This window comes from Chlorocebus sabaeus, chromosome 16 (assembly GCF_047675955.1).
Source record: "Chlorocebus sabaeus isolate Y175 chromosome 16, mChlSab1.0.hap1, whole genome shotgun sequence".
NCBI classification, from domain to species: domain Eukaryota; kingdom Metazoa; phylum Chordata; class Mammalia; order Primates; family Cercopithecidae; genus Chlorocebus; species Chlorocebus sabaeus.
This window is the reverse complement of record NC_132919.1, coordinates 28,817,966-28,838,819: the sequence shown is the minus strand read 5'-3', so window position 1 is coordinate 28,838,819 and position 20,854 is coordinate 28,817,966. Positions and strand designations below refer to the sequence as shown.

At 53.8% G+C, this 20,854-nt stretch overlaps 1 protein-coding gene across 5 annotated transcripts; it reads left to right on the top strand.

Moving 5' to 3' along the window:
* The first annotated feature begins 1,278 nt into the window (after nucleotides 1-1,278).
* On the top strand, nucleotides 1,279-19,141 carry LOC103243813 (galectin-9B-like). Of its 5 annotated transcripts, XM_037992773.2 has the most exons (11): nucleotides 1,280-1,392; nucleotides 8,267-8,358; nucleotides 10,174-10,375; nucleotides 11,830-11,940; nucleotides 13,105-13,200; nucleotides 14,886-14,921; nucleotides 15,437-15,487; nucleotides 16,122-16,163; nucleotides 16,619-16,707; nucleotides 16,859-17,021; nucleotides 18,419-19,141. In XM_037992773.2, exons 1-11 carry the CDS (start codon nucleotides 1,354-1,356, stop codon nucleotides 18,563-18,565), a joined length of 1,068 nt encoding a protein of 355 aa, XP_037848701.2. In that variant the 5' UTR covers nucleotides 1,280-1,353; the 3' UTR covers nucleotides 18,566-19,141. The 5 variants fall into 5 exon arrangements, with proteins under 5 accessions (XP_072860927.1, XP_072860925.1, XP_037848701.2 ...); XM_073004825.1 differs by lacking the exon at nucleotides 13,105-13,200 and having other exon boundaries at nucleotides 18,419-19,126; XM_073004826.1 differs by lacking the exons at nucleotides 13,105-13,200; nucleotides 16,859-17,021 and having other exon boundaries at nucleotides 1,279-1,392; nucleotides 18,419-19,126.
* The last annotated feature ends 1,713 nt before the right edge of the window (nucleotides 19,142-20,854 follow it).

Sequence of the window (20,854 nt, the reverse complement as noted above, 5' to 3'; positions counted from 1 at the left end):
GTTCCAGTTGTTCCATATCCCAAGCAATTGACAATTGCCTACAAATGATGTGGCATGATGAAATTGTTCTTGGTGTCCATGGCGTCCGAGAGGATTGCAAAGAATTTCCCTTCCTTTCACTCCTTTCTGTTCTCCCTGTATTGTCTACTCCTTAAATTGGTCAAATTCTATTTAATCCAGAACATAATGGAGATGGAGAGTGCAGATGACACACATGGCCTCAGTCTATGGGAGCATCTCAAAGGAATTCGTCTGCAAATTCTAGTGCATCTAGGCAGAGCACAGGAAGGAAGAGAGGTGCAGACTCACGTATGGCCCCGGGGCACCTGCCATCCCCTTGAGCCTGTACAGCCCTTACCCGCCCAGCCCCAGCTTGAGTTCTGGGCCTTCTCGCCAGCGCATCACTGGGACCTGGTCAACTTCAGGTCAGTTTATTTCATGGCTCCCTCCCCCTCTGCAGCCTATCCTGTTATTCTCTGTTTCAGCCAATTATTTCCCCTAGCTAGGTGCTGAAGCCAAATAAAGGCAGTTCATGCCATATGTCCCTTTCCAGCCCCATGTCACTTGAAATGTTCTATTATGTCCAAGACTTCTCTCCCCATCCTAAAGCGCAGAAAATAAAGATAGAGAAGAGCAGGAGAAGAAAGAGAGATTCACTGAGAGGGAGGATCAGAAGCTCCTGGGCACCCCATACCCTAGAAGAAAAATCTTCATTATGGTGTTTTTCTTGCAAAATATTCCCCTCTACATAATTATGTTTTTACATGAATAATATAAATTTAAAGAGGAAAAACACTTTTTAAAGAGTCTGAGAATCTTCATATAGCTCAGGCTACCACAAATTAGCTGTGTGACCTGGGGCATGCCCTTTAGACTCTGAGCCTCAGCTTCTCTATATGTAAAATGGGTTGAAGCCACCCTTCCCCACCAGCACCCCGTGCACAGGCAACGGCCAGCCCCATTATTTTCTGTACTCCATGGCCAAGTGTGCTTAGGACACACAGCCACATACTTCTGGGCAGTGTCATCTGGCAACTTGCTGTCATGTCAGTGTGGTCAAGCATTGTAGACCTCTATGAACCAAATATGCTTCAGGCTCGGGTTGAGCACAGGAGAGGGAGGAGGGAAAGGTCACTGGGACTGTGAGTGCCCACTTCCCTCTGTGAGCGTCACTGCAGTTCACCCAGCACCCTACCTTGCTCTCTCTGGATCCACTTCCTCTTTCTGCTGGCTCCTCCCTGTTGAATAACAGCCAAGTTGCTTTGGTTTCTATTTCTGCGTCAAGTCATTCCCTCTGCAAAGGACTTCCTGGCAGGTGTGAAAGGCAGCGGTGGCCACAGAGGCGGTGGAGAGATGGCCTTCAGCGGTTCCCAGGCTCCCTACCTGAGCCCAGTGAGTTCCAGGGCTGTGGGCACAGGGCTGCCTCAGCCAGGGGGACACAGCCCTGGGGCTCTGAGGAAGCAACTCCTGAGTGGCAGGGGATGGGGTAGGGGCATCCCAAAGAGAACACAAGCAGGGCGGAAATGTCAGCGGAGGTCATCCTGGCACACCTGTGCCTTGCTGAGCTCGCTCATGCCTGGACGGATGCTCGTCCCCACGAGTCATGGGGTTGACATGTTGACTGAGCTGTCCCGTCCTGTCCTGTGTGCTCAGGGGGAGAGGTGTAGAGTGGGATGGTTCATGTAAAGGGGAAGCAAGCACGCTTCTGGGACAGTAAGGACACTATTGGGCCTGGTAGTTAAGGGTGCTTACTGTGAAGATGGCCTCCCTGGGTCCAACCATTTACTGGCTAGTGGGCTCTGGGCCTCAGTTTCCATATCTGTAAAGTGGAAATAATACTTGAGCCCCCCACTCCCAGGGTTGGGCTATGGATTAAGGAGGTAGTGTATCTAGTGTGTTTGAATGGTGCCTGGAACACTGTCAGAGCTTTGGGAGTGTTTCGTGTTATTGGGAGTCTGGGGGCAGCAGGGAAGGCCTCCCGAGGAGGTGTCTGTGCTCTGAAGGGTGAGGCAGAGTTAACCAGGCATGGGCATGGAGGGCATCCGCAGAGGGGCAGTCTCAGAGGTGAGAGGGGGCGAGGACTATCCCTGCAGTGTGGGGTCAGAGGGCTGCAGGTGCCTTGCTGAAACCCTGTGAGATTTATGAGTCCCCTTCATTCACGAAAAATCCAAGGCTCAGGGAGGCGAAGGCCAGTTGCCAAATGCCCCCAGATGGGAGTGGCAGCACCAGGAGCCCAGAAGCCTTCAGGGGTCACTGTCCCCGGCCAGGTCCTGTCATAGGATTTCACCCCGCCTTGGCAAAGAGCTTCCCGAGGGGCTGGAGAGGGTGGGCTGATGGGCCCTTCCTGGGTGCGGAGGCAGAATGGGGAGGGTGGGCAGAGGCAGGGTGCTGACGGCAGGGAAGCTGCCAGGGCCCACCTCAGCAGAGGCCGGGCTCGGGCTTCAGTGGCCTCTGGTGACACTGAGTCCAGAATGAGGCTGCCTAGGTTCTGGTCGGCAGAGCTCAGCTCTGCTTTCTAAACTCCAGAGGAAGAGTGGAGAAAGGAGGCCTGTTTCTTCCTGGCTGTCACCAATGAGCCGTCAGCCACCCTGTGGAGGCCCCCGAGGTAGGACCTGCACGGAGAGAGTGGGGGAAGCCGGAACGGGCTGCCGATGCTGCGCGGGCCTCAGGGTCAGCGTGTGCCACTTTGGACTTGTCACCCCATCTCTGGTTTTCTGTCAGAGAGGGGATCCCAGAGTTTCTTCCAGGTTCTGACATATGATTCTGGTAACTGGTTTTTACTTTCTAATCTTTGGATTCAGAAGGAAAATCCTCCTATGGACATCAGAGAGTTTCCGAGAGTTAAAGCAGGGCCTTGGAGCCCAGACAAGAAAGACGGTCAGTGCAGCCCCCGTGGGTGTCCAGAGCACCCCTCTACCCCACAGGGCTCCCCTGGGGTGGGACACTTAAGCCTCACTCGGTGACCCCTCTGGCAGTCGGAGCCACGCTTCCTCCACGTGCCGACAGTGGGGGAAGGTCACGGGGTTCGCTGTCCTGCTGAGGAGGGCTGAGTGCCAAGAGGGCCTGGCTTGGAAGCCTCACTCCCTCTTCTTGTCTGGCCTTATCTAGCTCAGCCTCTTTGGAGGGCCAAGGGGAAGCTGGAACCACCTGCTGTGTGGCCCAGGAAGCACTGGGAGAGCCAGGAATAAGGATGTTCTCAGCTTCCTCATGAGAGGAAGCCTGTGTGGTGGTTAGAAGTGTGGGTGCTGGGGTTCAAATCCCAGCTCTGTTGCTGACCAGCTGTGTAGCTTTAGGCAAGTGACTGAACTTTTCTGTGCCTCAGTTTCCTCATCTGTAAAAGTGGCCGGGGTTGCCATGAGGATAAATGTTCCTGGTCATGCCCAGAGCCCTCACGGACACACATGGATCCAGATGCCACAGCTGCCTTAGCTGGCCAACCTCAAAACAATACATTTGTTCTTACAGTGTTGGAAGTCAGAAGGCTAAAATCAAAGAGTCATGAAAGGTGGCCAGCAGGACGGTAGAGCCTTTGAGACCACAGGGCACCTTCACTAACGGCCACGTACTGGCTCCTGCTGGCGGGCAGTCTTGGCCAGCCAGGCTGAGCTCCCTACTGGCGGGGCCGAGCCTGGGTGTCCTCCGGTGATGCAGAGTCCAGAACAAAGTCCCCCACATTCTGGTCCACAGGACTCAGTTCTGCTTTCTAGACTTCCAGATAAGAAGAAGAGGGAAAGTCCCCGGTCTCTGGGCACAACCAGGAACAGAGAGCAAGTTCTGACTCAGCAGAGGGATCTATTCGTTCCATGCAAAGAGCTGCACTGTCAAGGCCGACACGAGCCAGGGGCTTAGCTCACCGCATCACACCCAGTCCTCTCAGAACCCTGCCAGGTGGTGTTACTGTCCTGCCATTCAGAGGAGGGAACTGGGGCACGGGTAGGTCAAGCGACTTGGCCAATGTCAGAATTGCCAGTGTACAGAACTGGGAGGCGAGCCCAGGCCCGTGATACCATAAATCCAGTGTAAAAATCCATCCTCCTGCACCCTATGGAACAAAAGTAGGTCCAGCTGCTTTCCTGGGTTTCCTGGACACACAGATCTAAATTCCACAGCAGTCTCAGCTGGCCAATCTTAAAACAACAAATTTATACTCAATGATTCTGGAGGTCAGATATTAAAATCAGCGTGTCAGCAAGGTTGTTTCCTTCTGGAGGCTCCAGGGGAGAATCTGTTTCTTTTCCTTTTCCAGCTTCTAGAGGCTGCCTGCATGCCTTGACTTATGGCCCCTTCTGCCATCTTTAAAACCAGCAGCTTTGTCCAGGCGCAGTGGCTCATGCCTGTAATCCCAGCACTTTGGGAAGCCGAGGCAGGAGGATCTCTAGCCCAGGACCTGGAGACCAGCCTGGGCAGCAAAGTGAGACCATGTCTCTACAAAGAATAGACAAAAATTAGCCAGGCGTGGTGGTGCACGCCTGTAGTCCCAGCTACCTGGGAGGCTGAGGGGGGAGGATCACGTGAGCCTGGGGAAGTGGAGGCTGCAGTGAGCTGAGACCATGCCACTGCACTCCAGCCTGCATAACAGAGTGAGATCCTGTCTCAAAAAAAAAAACCACAAAACAAACAAACAAAAAAAACTCCAAAACCAGCTTCTTGCTTCTGTTGTCACATCTCCTACCTCTGACTTTGATCCTCCTGCTCCTTTTTATAGGACCTTTGTGATTATATTGGGACCACCTGTAAAATCAGGACAATCTCCCCATGTCAAAATTATTAATTTAATCACATCTGCAAAGGTCCTTCTACAACATATTCACAGTTTCCGGGAATTCGAATGCGGATGTTTCTGGGGGGTGGCCCACTGATAACCAGTGTTACAAGATTCTTGTAAATTCTTCCAGAGATATTTTATCTATAAATAAATAAATCCAAGTCCATAGCCTTCCCCCACCCACTTTTAATACAAATGGCATCAATCCATATCGGTGCTCAGAGTTTTCCTCTTTTTCTTTTTCTTTTCTGTCCTCTTTTTCTTTTCTTTTGAAGGCTACACAGAACCTATTATATGGAAATACCCTAATTTATTTCACCTTTTTCCTGTTGGAAGGCTTTTAGGCTCTTTCCAATGCTTTGCTTTATAATCCTTTGTGTTATAATGCTGCAATGAATAACCTTGTTTGTAGGATAATATTCAATTTAAAATCTCATTTTTCAGGCCAGGCATGGTGGTTCATGCCTGAAAATCCTGGCCCTTTGGGAGGCCAAGACAGAAGGTGCACTTGAGACCAGGTGTTCAAGACCAGCCCTGGCAACGTATCGAGATCCGCTCTTTTCACAAAAATTTGAAAATTAGTGGGGCATGGCATGGTGGCATGTACTTATTTGGTCTCACGTATTTGGGTGGCTGAGGTGGGAGGATCACCTGAGCACAGGAGGCAGAGGCTGCAGTGAACCGTGATCACACCCCTCACCGCACTCCAGCCTGGGCAACAGAGTGAGAACCATCTCAAAATAAAATAAAATAAAATAAAAGTCTTGTTTTTCAGAATTTGGGGGTGCCATTTAAGACATTTTGAAACCTCACAGAACTTTTTTGGGGAACTTGTTGCCTTGGAGATTAGCCTGCCCTGTCCCGCCCCCATGATCTGTACTTGCTCTTTCTCCCTCCTGGCTTCCTTAGTTAAGCCTTGTGTGTACTTGCGAGCCCGTGTCCATCATGCTCTGCCTTCAGTTCTAGACACTGTGGTGTGAATATGCTTGAGTGGAGGCCGCATGCTTCCCAGGAGGGTGTGTATTTCCAGCGTTGACTCTCATGATAGTGTGAAAGGCTCTGGAGAGAATCACAGGCCTCCACAAACAGACAAGGGGAAAAATGTTCCACAGACGTGTTTCAGGGACAACAAGCTTCCCGATCCTAGGCCATGCTGGTCCATAACTGGATCAGGCTGACTCTCCTTCCCCCACACCGCTGGTGTAGACAGGAACAAGAAAGAGAAGTCAGAGACACAGAGAAGCTGTGATTTGCTTGAGGTCACTAAAGTACTTAATGGCAGAGTTCAGACCTGACCTGAGGGGCAACAAAAGACACCCCCTCAAATCCATGGAGAGTAGAGTCTGTCTGAATCAGATCCCAGATTTCCTGGGGCTTTCACGGAGCCAGGTGTGTACACTGAGCTAGGACGGGTTTCCCAGGGTTCTGTGTGGTCACACAACTCAACAATACAGACCAGAAAGCAGTGGCCAGTAGGCTGACTTTGGCTGGTGGGTGTTTTCTGTTTGGCCTGCACAGTGTTTAACTTGTTATTATAGGAAATTCAAACATGCAGAGGGAATTGTACCATCAACAACACACACCCATCACTCTGCTCCAACAATGATCAACCCAGGCCTATCTTGCTTCATCCTATACCCTCCCTCGCTTGCTTCCCTTCTCACCCTCAGATATGTGGAAGCAAATCCAGAGATACCGTTCCATTGCAAATATTTCACTGTGTATCTTTATAATATGGGAATTTGGGGAGTTTCATTTGAGACAAGGTCTCCCTTTGTTGCACAGGCTGGAGTGCAGTGGCACAATCGTGGTTCACTGCAGCCTTGACCTCCCAGGCTCAAGTGATCCTCCCACCTCAGCCTCCCAAGTAACTGTGGTTAAAGGTGTTCACCACCACATCTGGCTAATTTTTTAAATTTTTGTAGAGATGGGGGGTCCCACTATGTTGCCCAGACTGGCCTCAAACTCCTGGGCTCAAATGATTGTTTTGCCTCGGGATTATGGATGTGAGTCACTGTGCCCAGCCAGGAACTTTTACATAATCCTTTTTGACAAAAATTTTCCCCCAAGAAATTAGAAAGTTTTACAAAAAAAAAAAAAAGAATCCAGGTTTCTGTCTTCTCTTAAAAATTTGGAAGCTCTGCCAATCCTGGGCCCAGATGGTAATCACTGGTTAGCGCTGAGTAGATGTTGACTTTTCAGGCAAGGGGTGTGACGTCTACTTTGCCACAGTCCCCACCACTCCCTACCTGGCCATCTGACTCATAACACGTCACCTGCCTGGCTCCTTTAGGCATTTAATTTGTGTAGGAAATTGACCTAAAGGAGATTTTAGAGAAGACATTAAAAACTTGAAGAATGTGAAAATCAGCCAGGAGATAGAACCGTGCTTTAACGCGGGTTATATAACCACACTGGATATGAGGCATTTCGGAATAAACTTTGAAAACTGGAAGTACCAGTTTGTGAATTTTGCTCAGAGAGAACAAGGTGGGGGGTGGGTGGCAGTGGAGAAGCATCTCCTATGTGCCAGTCTCTTCTACCACAGGCTTTCTCTCACGAAATCATCAGTCATATGCAGTAGGAGAAACACCTTCCTATTTTACAGATGAGGAAACTGAGGCAAAGAGAGCTGAAATAGGCTTCCCAAGGCCACTCAGGTCATGAGCAGAAGAGCTAGGATTCAGACCTGACTCTGAAGCGATGCATCCTCACCATGGCCCATCGCTCCTTTAAAGAGCCCCGGACAGAGAATTTGACAAAGTGGGGCCTGGGATGGGTGGGGAAACTACACTAGGTCTTGGGGCTGCTGAGGGCCTGAGGGAAGGAATGGGGAGCCCGGGGGCAGAAGTAGAGGAGAGAGCTGCCCCATGGCCGCAGAGGGCATCTGGGAAAAGACTCTGCTGAAGGTGGCCAGGAGGGCAAAGGTGACGGTGGCCATCGTTACATGGTGGTGGTGGGGAGAGGGGCATGGCTTCTTCTTGTCCCTCTCAGGTGACCCTCTCAGTGGAACCTCCGGACCCTTGATGGGTCCCTTTGTTCCCTTGGGCCTCCTGAGTCTCCAGCCAGGGCCCTGGGCGCTTTGCTGGGAGCTTGGCGTGAGGTCCAGCAGCCCCCATTGCTACCTAGTTCCTTACCAGCCCGGGGCGTCCACCTGCCTCTTCCCTGCCTGGAAGGAAGGCCTTCAGCCTGGTGCGTTCCTGATGCAGCCTCCACCGCCTCTCAGACTCTCACACAAGCTCAGCTCCCTGTCACGTCCTCTCAGGGCCAGGCTTCTCCTTATCACAAGCTTAGACTGTCTGAGTAACTAATTGGATTTGTATCTGCCTCCACACGGGACCCTAAGACCCCTGGGGCTGAGACTCCGTATATACTGGTCATAGCCACACCCCATTCCCTTGCATGGCGCTGTCACACCCAGGCCAGCCACTGACTAGCGCTGGAGGGCAGCAAACAGGAGGCCGGCCACCTGACTGATGGTCCCACACCTTCTCCCTGCAGGCCGTCCCCTTTTCTGGGACTATCCAAGGGGGTCTCCAGGACGGACTTCAGATCACTGTCAATGGGACTGTTCTCAGCTCCAGTGGAAGCAGGTGTGTGTGTGTGTAATGGATGGAAACGTTTCACTCCAGCCTCATCCCTTACTAAACCACTGTGCCTGGGAGCCTGGGTTAGTTCAGACAACAACATCCAAGCTCACGTGCCTGGCTCAGGGGAGGCCCAATGCGTCCCTAACCCATGCTGCTGGACACCACTCCGCAGGCACAACCTGCAGCCGGGGCGCCATTAACCTGGACTCCGGGATGAATGGGGCCCTGGGAGCTGGTGGTTTAAGGAGGGAGTGGGATGGTCAGAGTTGGAGGATTATGTTCTGGGTTGAACCTTGCACACTGTGACTAAGAGTTACAAAAATCAAACCTCCTCCATTTCCCATCACTGCTCTCATCCACTCTGAAGCTCTCCTTCTGCTGACGTGAAAATATTGAAAATTCACATGCAAAGCGATTTGATCTCTTTTGATTTCAAGGCATTTTCTGGAAACTACTAAGTCAATTCAATATACTAACATTGTATCAGGGCAGTTTCCCACTCCCTCCTCCCTCCCAAGGTGGGCTGACTGGGAACACAGAGGAGCTCACATGGCTTCTCAGGGGCTGGGAGGGCTCTAGACCCTCACGCAGGCCTGGCTGACCCCTGCCAAGGAACCCTGACCAGGTGGCACAGGGGTGTGCAGCTCTCTCCTGGCTTGGTGGGAAACCATGGCTGGCTGCCTGCTGAAGTCTGCGGGGCCCACAGAAGAGCCTCTGGTCTCATGGCTCTCTCTCGGAAGCCTCTCTGCCTCAGTCCCAGGGGACCTCTCCTTAAGACCTTCTGGGCCTCGGAGATCCCAGCTCAACCTCAGCTCGGCCACCTAGATTCTTGGTGACCTCCTCTGCCATTGCCATGCTGCTGTGGGACTTCTCTGAGAGCCTGCAGTGCCCCCAGGAGATGCCAAGGGCAGGGAGGCCCCGATCCCCCGTGAACCCTGCAACGAGGGGAATCAGGACCAAGCCTCTGATCTTCCACCCCTTCCTCTCTCCCTGTCCCTCCGCCTCCCCCACCTCCCAGCACCAGGAGGGCTTCCCACTCCCATCCTGTGGAACAGAGACAGATCCTACCTCAGAGGACCCTCTCCTCTCAGGAGCTTTCTGCCTCTCCCTTCCTTGGGGGAGGAATTTCCAAAGGACTACAGGGATGAAGCTGAAGGACTCCAAAGGAAAAAATACATGCAGAGATATTTCTAATGCAATCTTCTCCATTTATTCATTTAATTAATTAATTGTTTTCTTTTGAGACAGGGACTCTTTTCTTTCACCCAGGCTGGAGTGCAGTGGTACGACCATAGCTCACTGCAGCCTCAAATTCCTGGGCTCAAGAGATCCTCCCATCTCAGCCCCCCAAGCAGCTGGGACTATAGGCATGCATCATGATGCCTAGCTAATTAAATATATATATCATATATATATTTTTTTTAAGTAGAGATGATATCTCGCTCTGTTGCTCAGGCTGGTCTTCCACTCCTGGGCTCAAGTGATCTGCCTGCCTCAGCCTCCCAAAGTGTGGTGATTACAGGCGTGAGCCATTGCGCCTGGCCCCAATTTCACATGCTCTTTACATTTCTTCTCTTCTTTTCCACTTAGTCAGGCAAGTTCTGGCCTCCAACAAGTGTCCACTGGCACGGGAGGCTGTCTCTTCTAGGTGTGCTTAACAACTTCCATCTTTGGTACCAACTGGTAATCACTTTCCAAGACCTATGCTTCTTGTGCAAGATCCCAGACAAATGCAGGGCAGAGGCGCCAAGGCCCTCCTGTGCCTATCCCTGGCAATAAACCATGCCACAGAGGACTATTTGCTTTCCCTGGGCCTAGGTTTGCTGTGGACTTTCAGACCGGCTTCAGTGGAAACGACATTGCCTTCCACTTCAACCCCCGGTTTGAAGACGGAGGGTACGTGGTGTGCAACACGAGGCAGAAAAGAAGATGGGGGCCCGAGGAGAGGAAGATGCACATGCCCCTCCAGAAGGGGATGCCCTTTGACCTCTGCTTCCTGGTGCAGAGCTCGGATTTCAAGGTGAGCAGGAATCCCCTCCCTACCTCTCACCCACAGGACTCCCAGCCCTATCAGGTGAATGTGAACAGCCTTTAAGTAATCACTTTAATTGACATTCAGCCAGAGTGACACCACTACACAGATAACACGACCATTTCCTTGTAAGGTGTTACCCATGGCTGCGTAGTCTCCTTCTGCACCTTCACCTGAATCTACAGGTGCGCCTGCTGCTTCTTTGACTCTGAAAATAAGAACTAGAGGAGTCATCACGTTGCTGTTTGGTGTTGTGTGTCTTTGAATTCCAAGCTCATTCCATTCCTCTGCTGTCACCATTCCTCCTCTCCAGGTCGCTGGTAACATTTACGTTTCAGCGACATTGTTCCAGCCTTTATCCAGGGTCTATTAAGGGTATAGTTTTGTAAGCACATTACAAATTACCTTTGCAAGGAGAGTAGGTCTCTGGGCTTGAGAAGCTGGTGGGTAAGTCAGTCTGAGTATGCTTATCTGAGATAAGGATGTTCCCATCCACTCAGTATGCAACCCGAGGTCACCTCTCCTCTGTTCCCCGTGAGCATTTTATGCATATTTCAATAATATCCCTGCAACCATAAAAAGGAATGAGATCATGTCCTTTGCAGGAACATGGATGGAACTGGAAGCCATTGCAGGAGCAGAAAACCAAACACCGCATGTTCTCACTGATAAGTAGGAGCTGAACGATGAGAACACATGGATACAAGCAGGGAAACAACACACATTGGGGCCTGGTCAGGGAAGGAGAGCATCAGGAAGATTAGTTACTGGATGCTGGGCTTGATACCTAGGTGATGGGTTGATCTGTGCAGCCAACCACCACGGCACCCGTTTACCTAGTTAGCAAACCTGCACATGCTGTACTCGTACCCTGGAACTTAAAATAAAAGTTGAAGGGGCTGGGCATGGCAGCTCACCCCTATAATCCAAGCACTTTGGGAGCCTGAGGAGGATGGATCACTTGAGGTCAGGAGTTCAAGACCATCCTGGCCAACATGGTGAAACCCTGTCTCTACTAAAAATACAAAAATTAGCTGGGCATGGTGGTGGGCGCCTGTAATCCCAGCTACTCGGGAGGCTGAGGCAGGAGAATTACTTGAACCACTGCACTCCAGCCTGGGTGACAGAGTGACACTCTGTCTCAAAAAAAAAAAGAAAAAGTTGAAGGAAAAATAAGCAATAAATAAATGAAGCCCCAGGTGAGCTAAGACTAGAAAGACAAACCTACTGCAGTAAACGACCAGAAGAACGAAAAGCCAACCACTGGAGCCCAGTAGAGACTCGGGTTGATGCCCTTCGGGTCACACACATTCCTGTAACTGGCCCCACAGTGAGGCCCAGACTCAGGTCTTCATTTTCTAGAAGGAGGGTCCAGGAACGCGGGGGGGGTCCCCATCCTGGCCTGGGGTGCCTGCCCCGAAACACGTGCTCTCCTCTGGCAGGTGATGGTGAACGGGAGCCTCTTCGTGCAGTACTTCCACCGCGTGCCCTTCCACCGTGTGGACACCATCTCCGTCAATGGCTCTGTGCAGCTGTCCTACATCAGCTTCCAGGTCAGACTGTCCACCTGGCACCAGTCCCCGGGGCTGGGATGCAGGGCCCAGCGTAGCTGTGCCTAGGCCCTGCTGGGTGGACCCAAGCCAATCTCCTACCCAGGTGACTCTGGGGACAACCTCTGCTTCCCTGTCCCAGTGCCTGCCCACCCCTTCTCCTCTGTCACTCTGCCCCCCCTTCTGTGTCACCTGCCTTGGTCTCCCAGACTCCTCGGCTACCCCTTTCTCCTCATCCCTTGATTTCCACCCTGGTTAGGAGGCCATGTTGTTCTAGAAAGAGCCCAGGCTCAGGAACTAAACTGAATCCAGTTCAGATTCCCAGCTCTGCCATTCATCCTCTGTGGGATCTTAGACAAGCGACTTTGCCTCTCTCAGCCTCAGTTTCCTCATCTGTAGAATGAGCATGGTCATTGCCTGCCCCCCGTGGGTGGTTGTGTGGTTCAGTGAGGAGACAGATATCAGAGGTCACACAATGGCCCCCTGGGCCCACACCAGGGTCTGTTTGACCTGTGTGTTTTAAAGACTTTGAATGTGTTGCCAACATCTGAAAGGTCAGGAGAGCCGGCTACGGTGGTGGAGGTCTGCAATCCTGGCTACCCAAGAGGCTGAGGCGGGAGAATCCCTGGAGCCCAGGAATTAGAGTTCTGCCTGGGCAACACAGCAAGACCCCATCTCTAAAAACTTCTTGTTTGAATAACAAAATAAAATAAATAAAACTAAAGAAGGTCAGGAGATACCAATACCACATGAAAAACGGGAAGATGAGGGTATGCTGGGCCCACATTCCCACAGGGCACTGGCAGCTGGATGGGAGCTGCTGTTACCCTTTTGGCATTCGAGGGAGTTCCCTGAGATGAGCGAAGTGCGCAGTAGGCCCTCAGCAAATCTGGGCTCCTCACCCTTTGGTCCTCATCTCTCATTCCGTCCTTCCCTGACTCTCTCCCCTGCAGGTGGAAGGGGAGGGAAGAGCTGGAGGGAGACTGCCCCTCTGTGCTGCTCACCGGAGCCTGGCCCTTTCCCCTCCCGCCTCAGTATGGCCCTAACCCCCTTGCCGCATCCCCCTGCCTGCCTGGTCTCTCCCTCTTGCCCCTGCCTCTGCCTTTCAGCTTCTCCTTGGCTCTATTAATGCTTTTCCTCACCGGCCGGTGCCTTTTGTTTTAACAGAACCCCCGCACAGTCCCTGTTCAGCCCGCCTTCTCCATGGTGCCGTTCTCCCAGCCTGTCTGTTTCCCACCCAGGCCCAGGGGGCGCAGACAAAAAGTGAGTTCAACACAGAGGCCCCGGGTGGCTGAGCAGACAGCAGGAAGGACCGAGGGTCTGAGAGGCCGGCCCCAGCCAGGAGGACACCAGGGCCTACAGCCCCATCGTGCCCACTCAAGAGCTCCCTGTCTCTGTCCGCTGGACACCCAGAGCTGGGGACCTGGGGGTCGCCCTGGATTCTTCACTCCCCCTTCTTTATGTCTCTCCAAGGCACCAACGTATCTCCCTCCCAAAGTCACCACCGTAGCCCAGGCCTCTGGGATTCCTCACCATGACGACAGGGGTCCAGTTCCCCACCCCCCCACACCCAACCACTGCCCCAGTGACCTTCTTATGAGAAAATCTGATCACACCCTCTCCCTGCTTAAAAATCTTAACAGCCCCAAGCCCTTCAAATACAGCCCAAATTCCCCAGCAGGGCATACAGGTTCCTCCCGAGTCTGGCCCCAATCAACCTCCCTGCCTCACCCCCAACCCACGAAGCTCACGCAGCCTCTGCAGCTCACTCAGGGCCCGCTCGGGCCACCATGCTTTTGCATATGCTGTCCCTGGCCCCGGAAGCACCCTCTGCCAGCCTGCCCCCAGCACACGCCTAATCGCCCTTCCGTGCTCTGCCTAAGTGTCTCTCCTCTGGGAGTCCTCCCTGCCCAGAATATTGTTGGACGCTCCCGCCATGTCCCCATGGAGTCTGTACATATCTGCGCCACGCCAGTTCACAGCACCCCATTGTAACTGTGTTTGCGTGTCTGTCCCTGTCACTCCACCCCCATCTCCCTATGCCCATGAGGCCCCAGAGGGCTAGGACTGTGGCTTGTTCATTTGCACAGTGCCTGGCACTCACTAGGGGCTCAGTGAATGAATGAATGTGGAATGTGGTTCTCACAGCCAGGGAGAATGGGATACCAGCCAGGGCAAGAACAGTCTACTGGGTGGGGCAGGATCCAGGACAAGGAGGCGAGCAGCCCTTCCTCTGGCCACTCAAGCAGTGGGGACTGGGAGGAGGGGCGCTTGGTCTACACAGTCTTCCTATGGCCCATTACGGTACAGACAGGGCACCTGCCTCCTGCCACGCTGACTTCAGGACTGGTCGAGCCCCAGGGAACTTTTGCAGGGCAGCCCAACTTCGGCCCTGGTCCTGGCGCTGGGGAGGATAGAAAGTGTGCTGGATACAGTCACACAGAACTGGCTGCCGTTTTGGATTTGGTCCCTTCCACCTGGGCGAGCTTGGGCAAGTTGCTTAATCTTCCTGAGCCTCATTGTCTCACCAGGGACACAGGAGCTGAGGCTGCTTCCCTCATTGGAAAGCACTGAAGCCCAGGAATCGACCCACAGTAGGCCTTCAACAAACACCCCTTCTCACCTTACGGGTGAAATATGGCCCTGGGAGTAACGCTCTCGGCTGTGGGAGCTACAGAAAGCAGTGAGGTCTCTATCAAACCCAGCCTCCTCTCTCTTGAGAGGAACAAATGGGGATACCCTACCCCGCAACCCCAAAGCCCTGTGCACCTGGGGGTAAAAATCTGGGTGCCATGGGCTCAGGAAGGCTTGCTTGGGAGCAAGAGGGAGGCGGGTATGTCTGGGGGGGCATTTCTGAGCACAAGAGCCTCCCTGGAGTTCTGCCATCATCTCTTCCCGTTCTGTGGTGCCCGTGATAACCACTGTTCTGACTCTCCTCACCCCTCCAGCCTCCTGGCGTGCGGCCTGCCAACCCGGCTCCCATTGTAAGTCTCTCGTTTTCTTTTTGGATCCTCTTCATTTTGGCTCTTCTGGGCTCATGGAGGAGGTAGGGCCCGGCATTGGGCCTCTCCCACTGGGAGTGGGGAGGCCAGAGGCCAGGCCCTTGACCGTCTGCCCGGCCTGGTGAGGTAAGGGGTTGGATGTGGTAGGCTGGCCGTGATGAAACAACCTGAGTTGCAACCCCGTGGGCAGCCACGGAAGACCGTGTCCCACATTCCCTTCTCCCAACTGCAAAGGGAGGCTAGGCTGAGAGACGTTTCCCTGAGAGGAAAGATGGGCCAGAGCCACCAGCGTCCCCATCTGTCTTCTCCAGGGTTCTAACCTTTGCCCTCCCTCATCCTCTTGAGAGAAGAAACACCTGGACCCACCCTCTGTGGGGTCTGTGGGGCCATTGGGCTGATTACACCCCCTGGAGGTGCCTGCCGTGTGGCGCCCTCTGGTGGGAGCTGGTGGTCTTCACATGGGAGAGCCTGAGTGAGACCTGGTTTCTTTCTTCCAGACCCAGACAGTCATCCACACGGTGCAGAGCGCCCCTGGACAGATGTTCTCTGTAAGTCTACAAGTTCTGGCCAGTTCACAGCTGCACAGTGTCCTCCTTCACCAAGAACTAAACTCCCTAGAGCCCTAGAGTCAGGAAGAAAGCGGTTTAGCAAAGAGGATGGGGACATCTGGGGCTGAGTCCTTGGCTCAGGTGACATGTGGCTAAAGCTGTTCTTGGGACAGCAGAGATTCTGGAAGAAGCAGGATTTATCCAGTGGTGGAAGAGGCAGGTTCCCTAGAGACCGGGAGGGAAACTGGTCCACCTGTCACCAAGTGGGGAGTACAGTGGCCCCAGCACCCGGATGTGAGGTTCCTGGCCCTGCATCCTGCGTCCCCGGGATGTCACTCCTGATCACAGGCTTAAGCTCTTCTCCTACTGGTGCAAATCAGGCCAGGAGTTTAGCGTTAGTGGGGCTGCCTGTGGAGAGGTTGAGGGGCAGGTGACCGTGGTGGGGTCCGGGAACACAGCAGGAAGTTCCAGGAAGGCTAACATGAAAAGGGAGGTGGACGGAAGAGTCCAAGGGCCAACGCCTCACGAGGTCAGCCTCACAGTGGAGCCCCCTCTAGAATGCGTGGGGGCGCGTGGGTGAGTGCTCGTGCACACATGTGCTCTCCCATTGAATTTCCTGGTTTCTTTTCAACAGACTCCTGCCCTCCCACCTATGATGTACCCCCACCCCGCCTATGTAAGTGGCTTATCAGGGAGGGCGGAGGTTCTGTTTGTGGTGGGCAGGCTGGGGGTGAAGAGCCACTGCGGGGGTATCCACTGGCCTTGAAAAATGAAAAGCGGTCCTTTGGTAAGCTGAAGGGCTTCAAAGCATCCCAGCGAAGTAGAAGACTGTGGAGAGGAGTTTTCAACCTTAAAACTGTCATGTCATTGTGAGCACATTGCATGGCCCTCCCTTTTCACCCCATGAGTCTTGTTGTGTTTGGCCAAAGTTCCTTTCGTGACACTAATCTAAGCCCATGAATTTGAGGAGCACTGGAAAGGTTTCCTTTGGCTTTTACGGAACCGAGTAAAGCTATCGCGGGCTTCCTCTCAGCTGACAGCCCAGAGTCATGGGAACTGGTACAGTCTTCCCCTTCCATGTGGCGGCGGCCCTGGCTGTCACTGGCTGCTCTGTCCCCCTTCTTCCCACAGCCAATGCCTTTTGTCACCACCATTCTGGGAGGACTGTATCCATCCAAGTCCATCATCCTGACGGGCACTGTCCTGCCCAGTGCTCAGAGGTAAGCCAAGGTCTCCAGTGACCTCTGGGAAGAGAGAGCCCTTCAAGGTCATTCCAGCCATTCCCCTGGCTTCGGGCAGGCTGCAGATGACGGGGAGGAAATGGGGCTCAGAACTCAGAGGACAAAGCTTCAGGTGGGCCGCCCACCCCAGGTTCCACATCAACCTGTGCTCTGGGAGCCACATCGCCTTCCACCTGAACCCCCGTTTTGATGAGAACGCTGTGGTCCGCAACACCCAGATCAACAACTGTTGGGGGTCTGAGGAGCGAAGTCTGCCCCGAAAAATGCCCTTCGTCCGAGGCCAGAGCTTCTCGGTGAGGCACCGCAGTCTGGAGCTCGGAGAGGCTCCTATGGGTGCACAGGGGGAGGGGGAAAGGAGGTCTGGGGTGCCTTGAACAGGATGGGGGCTGATGCCTCTGGGATGAGGACCCAGAAGAAGAGAAGGTGGCCAACAAATTATTATTATTATTATTATTATTATTATTATTATTATTATTATTACTATCCCACATGAAGGAAGTGTTGGGATCTGGTTTTTCAGATGAGGAAAGAAACTCACAAGTGCAGGTTACTTGCTTGCAGTCACACAGCCAGTAAGTGTCAAGTCAGATCCAAGAAGGAGGTGTTTTTCATTTCTTCACTTATTCATTCAACAATGATTTTCCTGTGGCCCGCTTTGTGCAGGAAGCAGCCCGCGTGCTGGGGGCGCAGTCATGAAGCAGGCAGACCGGGTCCTGCCTCCAGGGAGCTTACAGTTTAGGTGGCGAAGGAACAAGGAAAGTAAAGCATGGACAGATTGTCACAGATAACGACAGTGCCACGCACAAAGCAAAACAGAGCGATGAGATAGTGTGAGCCTGGGAGGGGCAGCGAGGGCCAACGTGCAGAGGGGCAGGTGTGGCCTGTCCAGGAACAGCAGGCAGGCGTGCTCCGCCCTGACTACACATTCAAACCACCCAGGGAGCTTGCAAAGGAAATATCAGTGCTGGGGCCCCAGCCCAGGCCAGTGAGGCGGTCAGCCGGGCATTCGCATTTTAAAAATATGCCTTAAGTGATTATACTCTGCAATCAGTTGAAAATGAGCGATGTAGGGCTTTGCAGTCATGGAGTCAGGGAGCAACATTCTTTGATTTGTGGACAGCTGTGTGACCTCGGGCAAGTGACTTAACTACTCTGTGTTTCACTTTCCTCATCTACAAAATGGAGTTGATAATCATATGAGTCTCCTAGAGTTGTAAGAATGGAATGAGACAGTATCTGTAGCGTGCGTAGGACAGTGCCTGGCACACGGTGTGTGTGATAGGAGTGTTAGCTATTGCGAAGGGAAGGAGGTTTTAACATTTGTACCCTGACTGCCTCATGGAGAAGGCATTGGGGTGGAAAAGACCAGTTAGGAGGCTGATGCTGCAGGAGCCCAGGCCCGGAGCACTCCTGTGTGCTGGGCCCGAGGGATGCAGACAGCACAGGCCAGCGCTCTCGTCCCTGATGGGGTGGGAACAGTATTGTAGGCCAGGGAACAGTACAAGGGAAGGAGCATGCACAGCCTGTTTAGTGAGGCGTCGTCGCTCAGTGGGGATGGAGCGCAGGTGAGGGGCTTATTAACGTCTGAGGAGAGAAGGAGGGAGGGAGGGAAGGAGGGAGGGAGACAGGAGGCTGCAGTGTGAGTGGAGGACTTCCCAAGTGTAGTGCAAACGGCACGATCTCCGCACAGGTGTGGATCTTGTGTGACGCGCACTGCCTCAAGGTGGCCGTGGATGGTCAGCACCTGTTTGAATATTACCATCGCCTGAGGAACCTGCCCGCCATCAACAAACTGGAAGTGGGGGGCGACATCCAGCTGACCCACGTGCAGACATAGGCGGCTCCCTGGCCCTGGGGCCGGGGCTGGGGTGGGGGGCAGTCTGGGTCTTCTCATCATCTCCACGTCCCAGGCCCAGCCTTTCCAACCCTGCCTGGGATCTGGGCTTTAATGCAGAGGCCATGCCCTTGTCTGGTCCTGCTTCTGGCTACGGCCACCCTGGAACGGAGAAGGCAGCTGACCGGGATTGCCTTCCTCAGCCGCGGCAGCACCTGGGGCTCCAGCTGCCCAAATCCGACCATTCCAGGAGGCGGGCACAGCCAGGGAGAGGGAGGAGTGGGCAGTGAAGATGAAGCCCACGCTCAGTCCCCTCCCTTCCCCCACACGGCTCCACCCCAGTCCCAAGTCACCAGCTGTCCACTCCTGGTGGGAGGTGGCCTCCTCAGCCCCTCCTCTCTGACCTTTCACCTCACTCTCACCTTGCACCCTGCACCAACCCTTCACCCCCTCCTGGAAAGCAGGCCTGATGGCATCCCACTGGCCTCCACCAACTGACCGGAGTGTTCTCTTCAGGGGACTGGCTCCTTTCCCAGTGTCCTTAAAATAAAGAAATGAAAATGCTTGTTGGTACATTCATGCGGGTTGACCGTGGCTGCTTTAATTCATTTGGAGACATTTTGGAGTCTGTGGAATCGGGCAGGGGTGCTGCAGAGAGGAGTGGGACGGGAGAGCATGGACTCCCTTTGGGTGTTGGAGAAAGCAGGCTGGGGCTCCAGCCTTTTGGGCAGGAGTCTCGGACACAGGAAAGGTGGTAATGGGGGACCCCAGGAAACAGCCCCAGGTCTCTGAGATGGGAGAGGGGCTGGGGCAGAGCCTGTGAGGGCCACAGCAGGGCCAGAGCTGGCTCCTCAGACCTGGCATCCCAGTGGGAGGAGGTGGCTTGGGGAAGGGGTGTCAGGAGAAGCCGACCCAAAGCACCGTCTGGGTGTGTGTTCCACTGTGGGTCTCCCTGGCATTAGGGGTTAGGGCTTGCATGGGAAAAGTGGTTCTGTGTCCATGTGTGGGGTTCTGCCAGCCACTGGGCCACTGCCTGGCAGCCCAGCTCTGCGTCCATGTGATGCCAACACATCCTGCTCAGCCCAGCAAGAATCCAGTTCCTCAGGCCCCAGCGTAGTCCTCAGAGCAGTGGCACCAGCAGCACCCAGGAGCTTGTTGGAAACGCAGCATCCTGCACCCCGCCCAGCCTGCGAGATCAGAGTCTCCGTTTTCACAGGACTCCAGACGAGGCGTGCACATTAAAGCTGGGAAGCCCTGGTCCAGAGTGGACTCCTGGCCGTGTTGCTGAGATGCACAGCTGTCATGCAGGGCACGTCTGGAGCCTGAAGTTGGCACTGCACCTTCTCCTGCCACCTGAGACGCTGCTGCTAGAAGGAGGAGGGGAGAGGGAGGGTCCCGGGCCAGGGTGCCCTGGAGGCACAGGCCAAACCCCAGCTGGGAGCCACATGTTGCCAGGACCCCAGCAGCCACCGCTGAGCTCCTTCCTTGGTTCTGACCAGGAGAGGGAAACGGGCCCAGTCTCTTGAGAAGCTTTCCCTGGCCGTCTCCAAACCCAGGAGGGTCCCTAGTCCCTCGGGCGAGGATGCTGTGACCCACACTTGCCTCAATACCCTGCCTTCCCAGGGGCCACATCCGTACTGGCCAAAGTTGCATGAGACAGGTGGCCCCAGGGCAAAACGCTGTCTTTCTAAGACAGTGTCCAAGAAGAATCTCAAGACCTTCCCTGAAGCTCTAGCCTCGTACGAGATTCCCACTCTCACCAGACCCCATGTCAGATTCTTTGTGTGGGAGACAGGCCTGTGCCCTCCACCCTACCACAGGTCTTTGGACCAGCACGAAGCTCCATCTGCTGCTGTCACACCTGGCAGCCATTTCAGAGGAGCCATGGCCTGCCTGGGGTGTCCCTCTGTGTCCCTCTGTGGGGGATCTGTCCAGGCTGTGACACCCACCAGCTCCCCACTCTATATAACTCAGGGCCATGTTCCCTACAAAACATCCCACCCCACACACACACATACAGTGTGATTAAAGTAAAATTCCATCATATAAATATCTCCATCAAGGAATCATACAGGGAAGGCCCAAGTAGCCGTTGGGAACAGACTATGGTCTTAGTTTTTTAAACAGAGGCATAAATAATTATACACAAGGCAGTTAAACACACAGTGGCACAACAGCACCTCCTGGTGGTCACTTGAAGTGGTGCACTCAGCAGCGGGTTCCATCTTTCACCCACTTGCCAGGTCTAGCATTGAAGATTTCGTCTCCAAGGGACCAGGGAGGCCCCAGCTT

What these genes read in the sequence shown, in the direction of transcription:
- LOC103243813 (XM_073004824.1), top strand. Translation starts at nt 1,354, where the DNA reads ATGGCCTTCAGCGGTTCCCAGGCTCCCTACCTGAGCCCA. An exon ending in AGGCTCCCTACCTGAGCCCA is followed by an intron (nt 1,393 to 8,266) that starts GTGAGTTCCAGG and finishes TTCTCCCTGCAG; the next exon opens with GCCGTCCCCTTTTCTGGGAC. An exon ending in TGTCCTACATCAGCTTCCAG is followed by an intron (nt 11,941 to 13,104) that starts GTCAGACTGTCC and finishes TTGTTTTAACAG; the next exon opens with AACCCCCGCACAGTCCCTGT.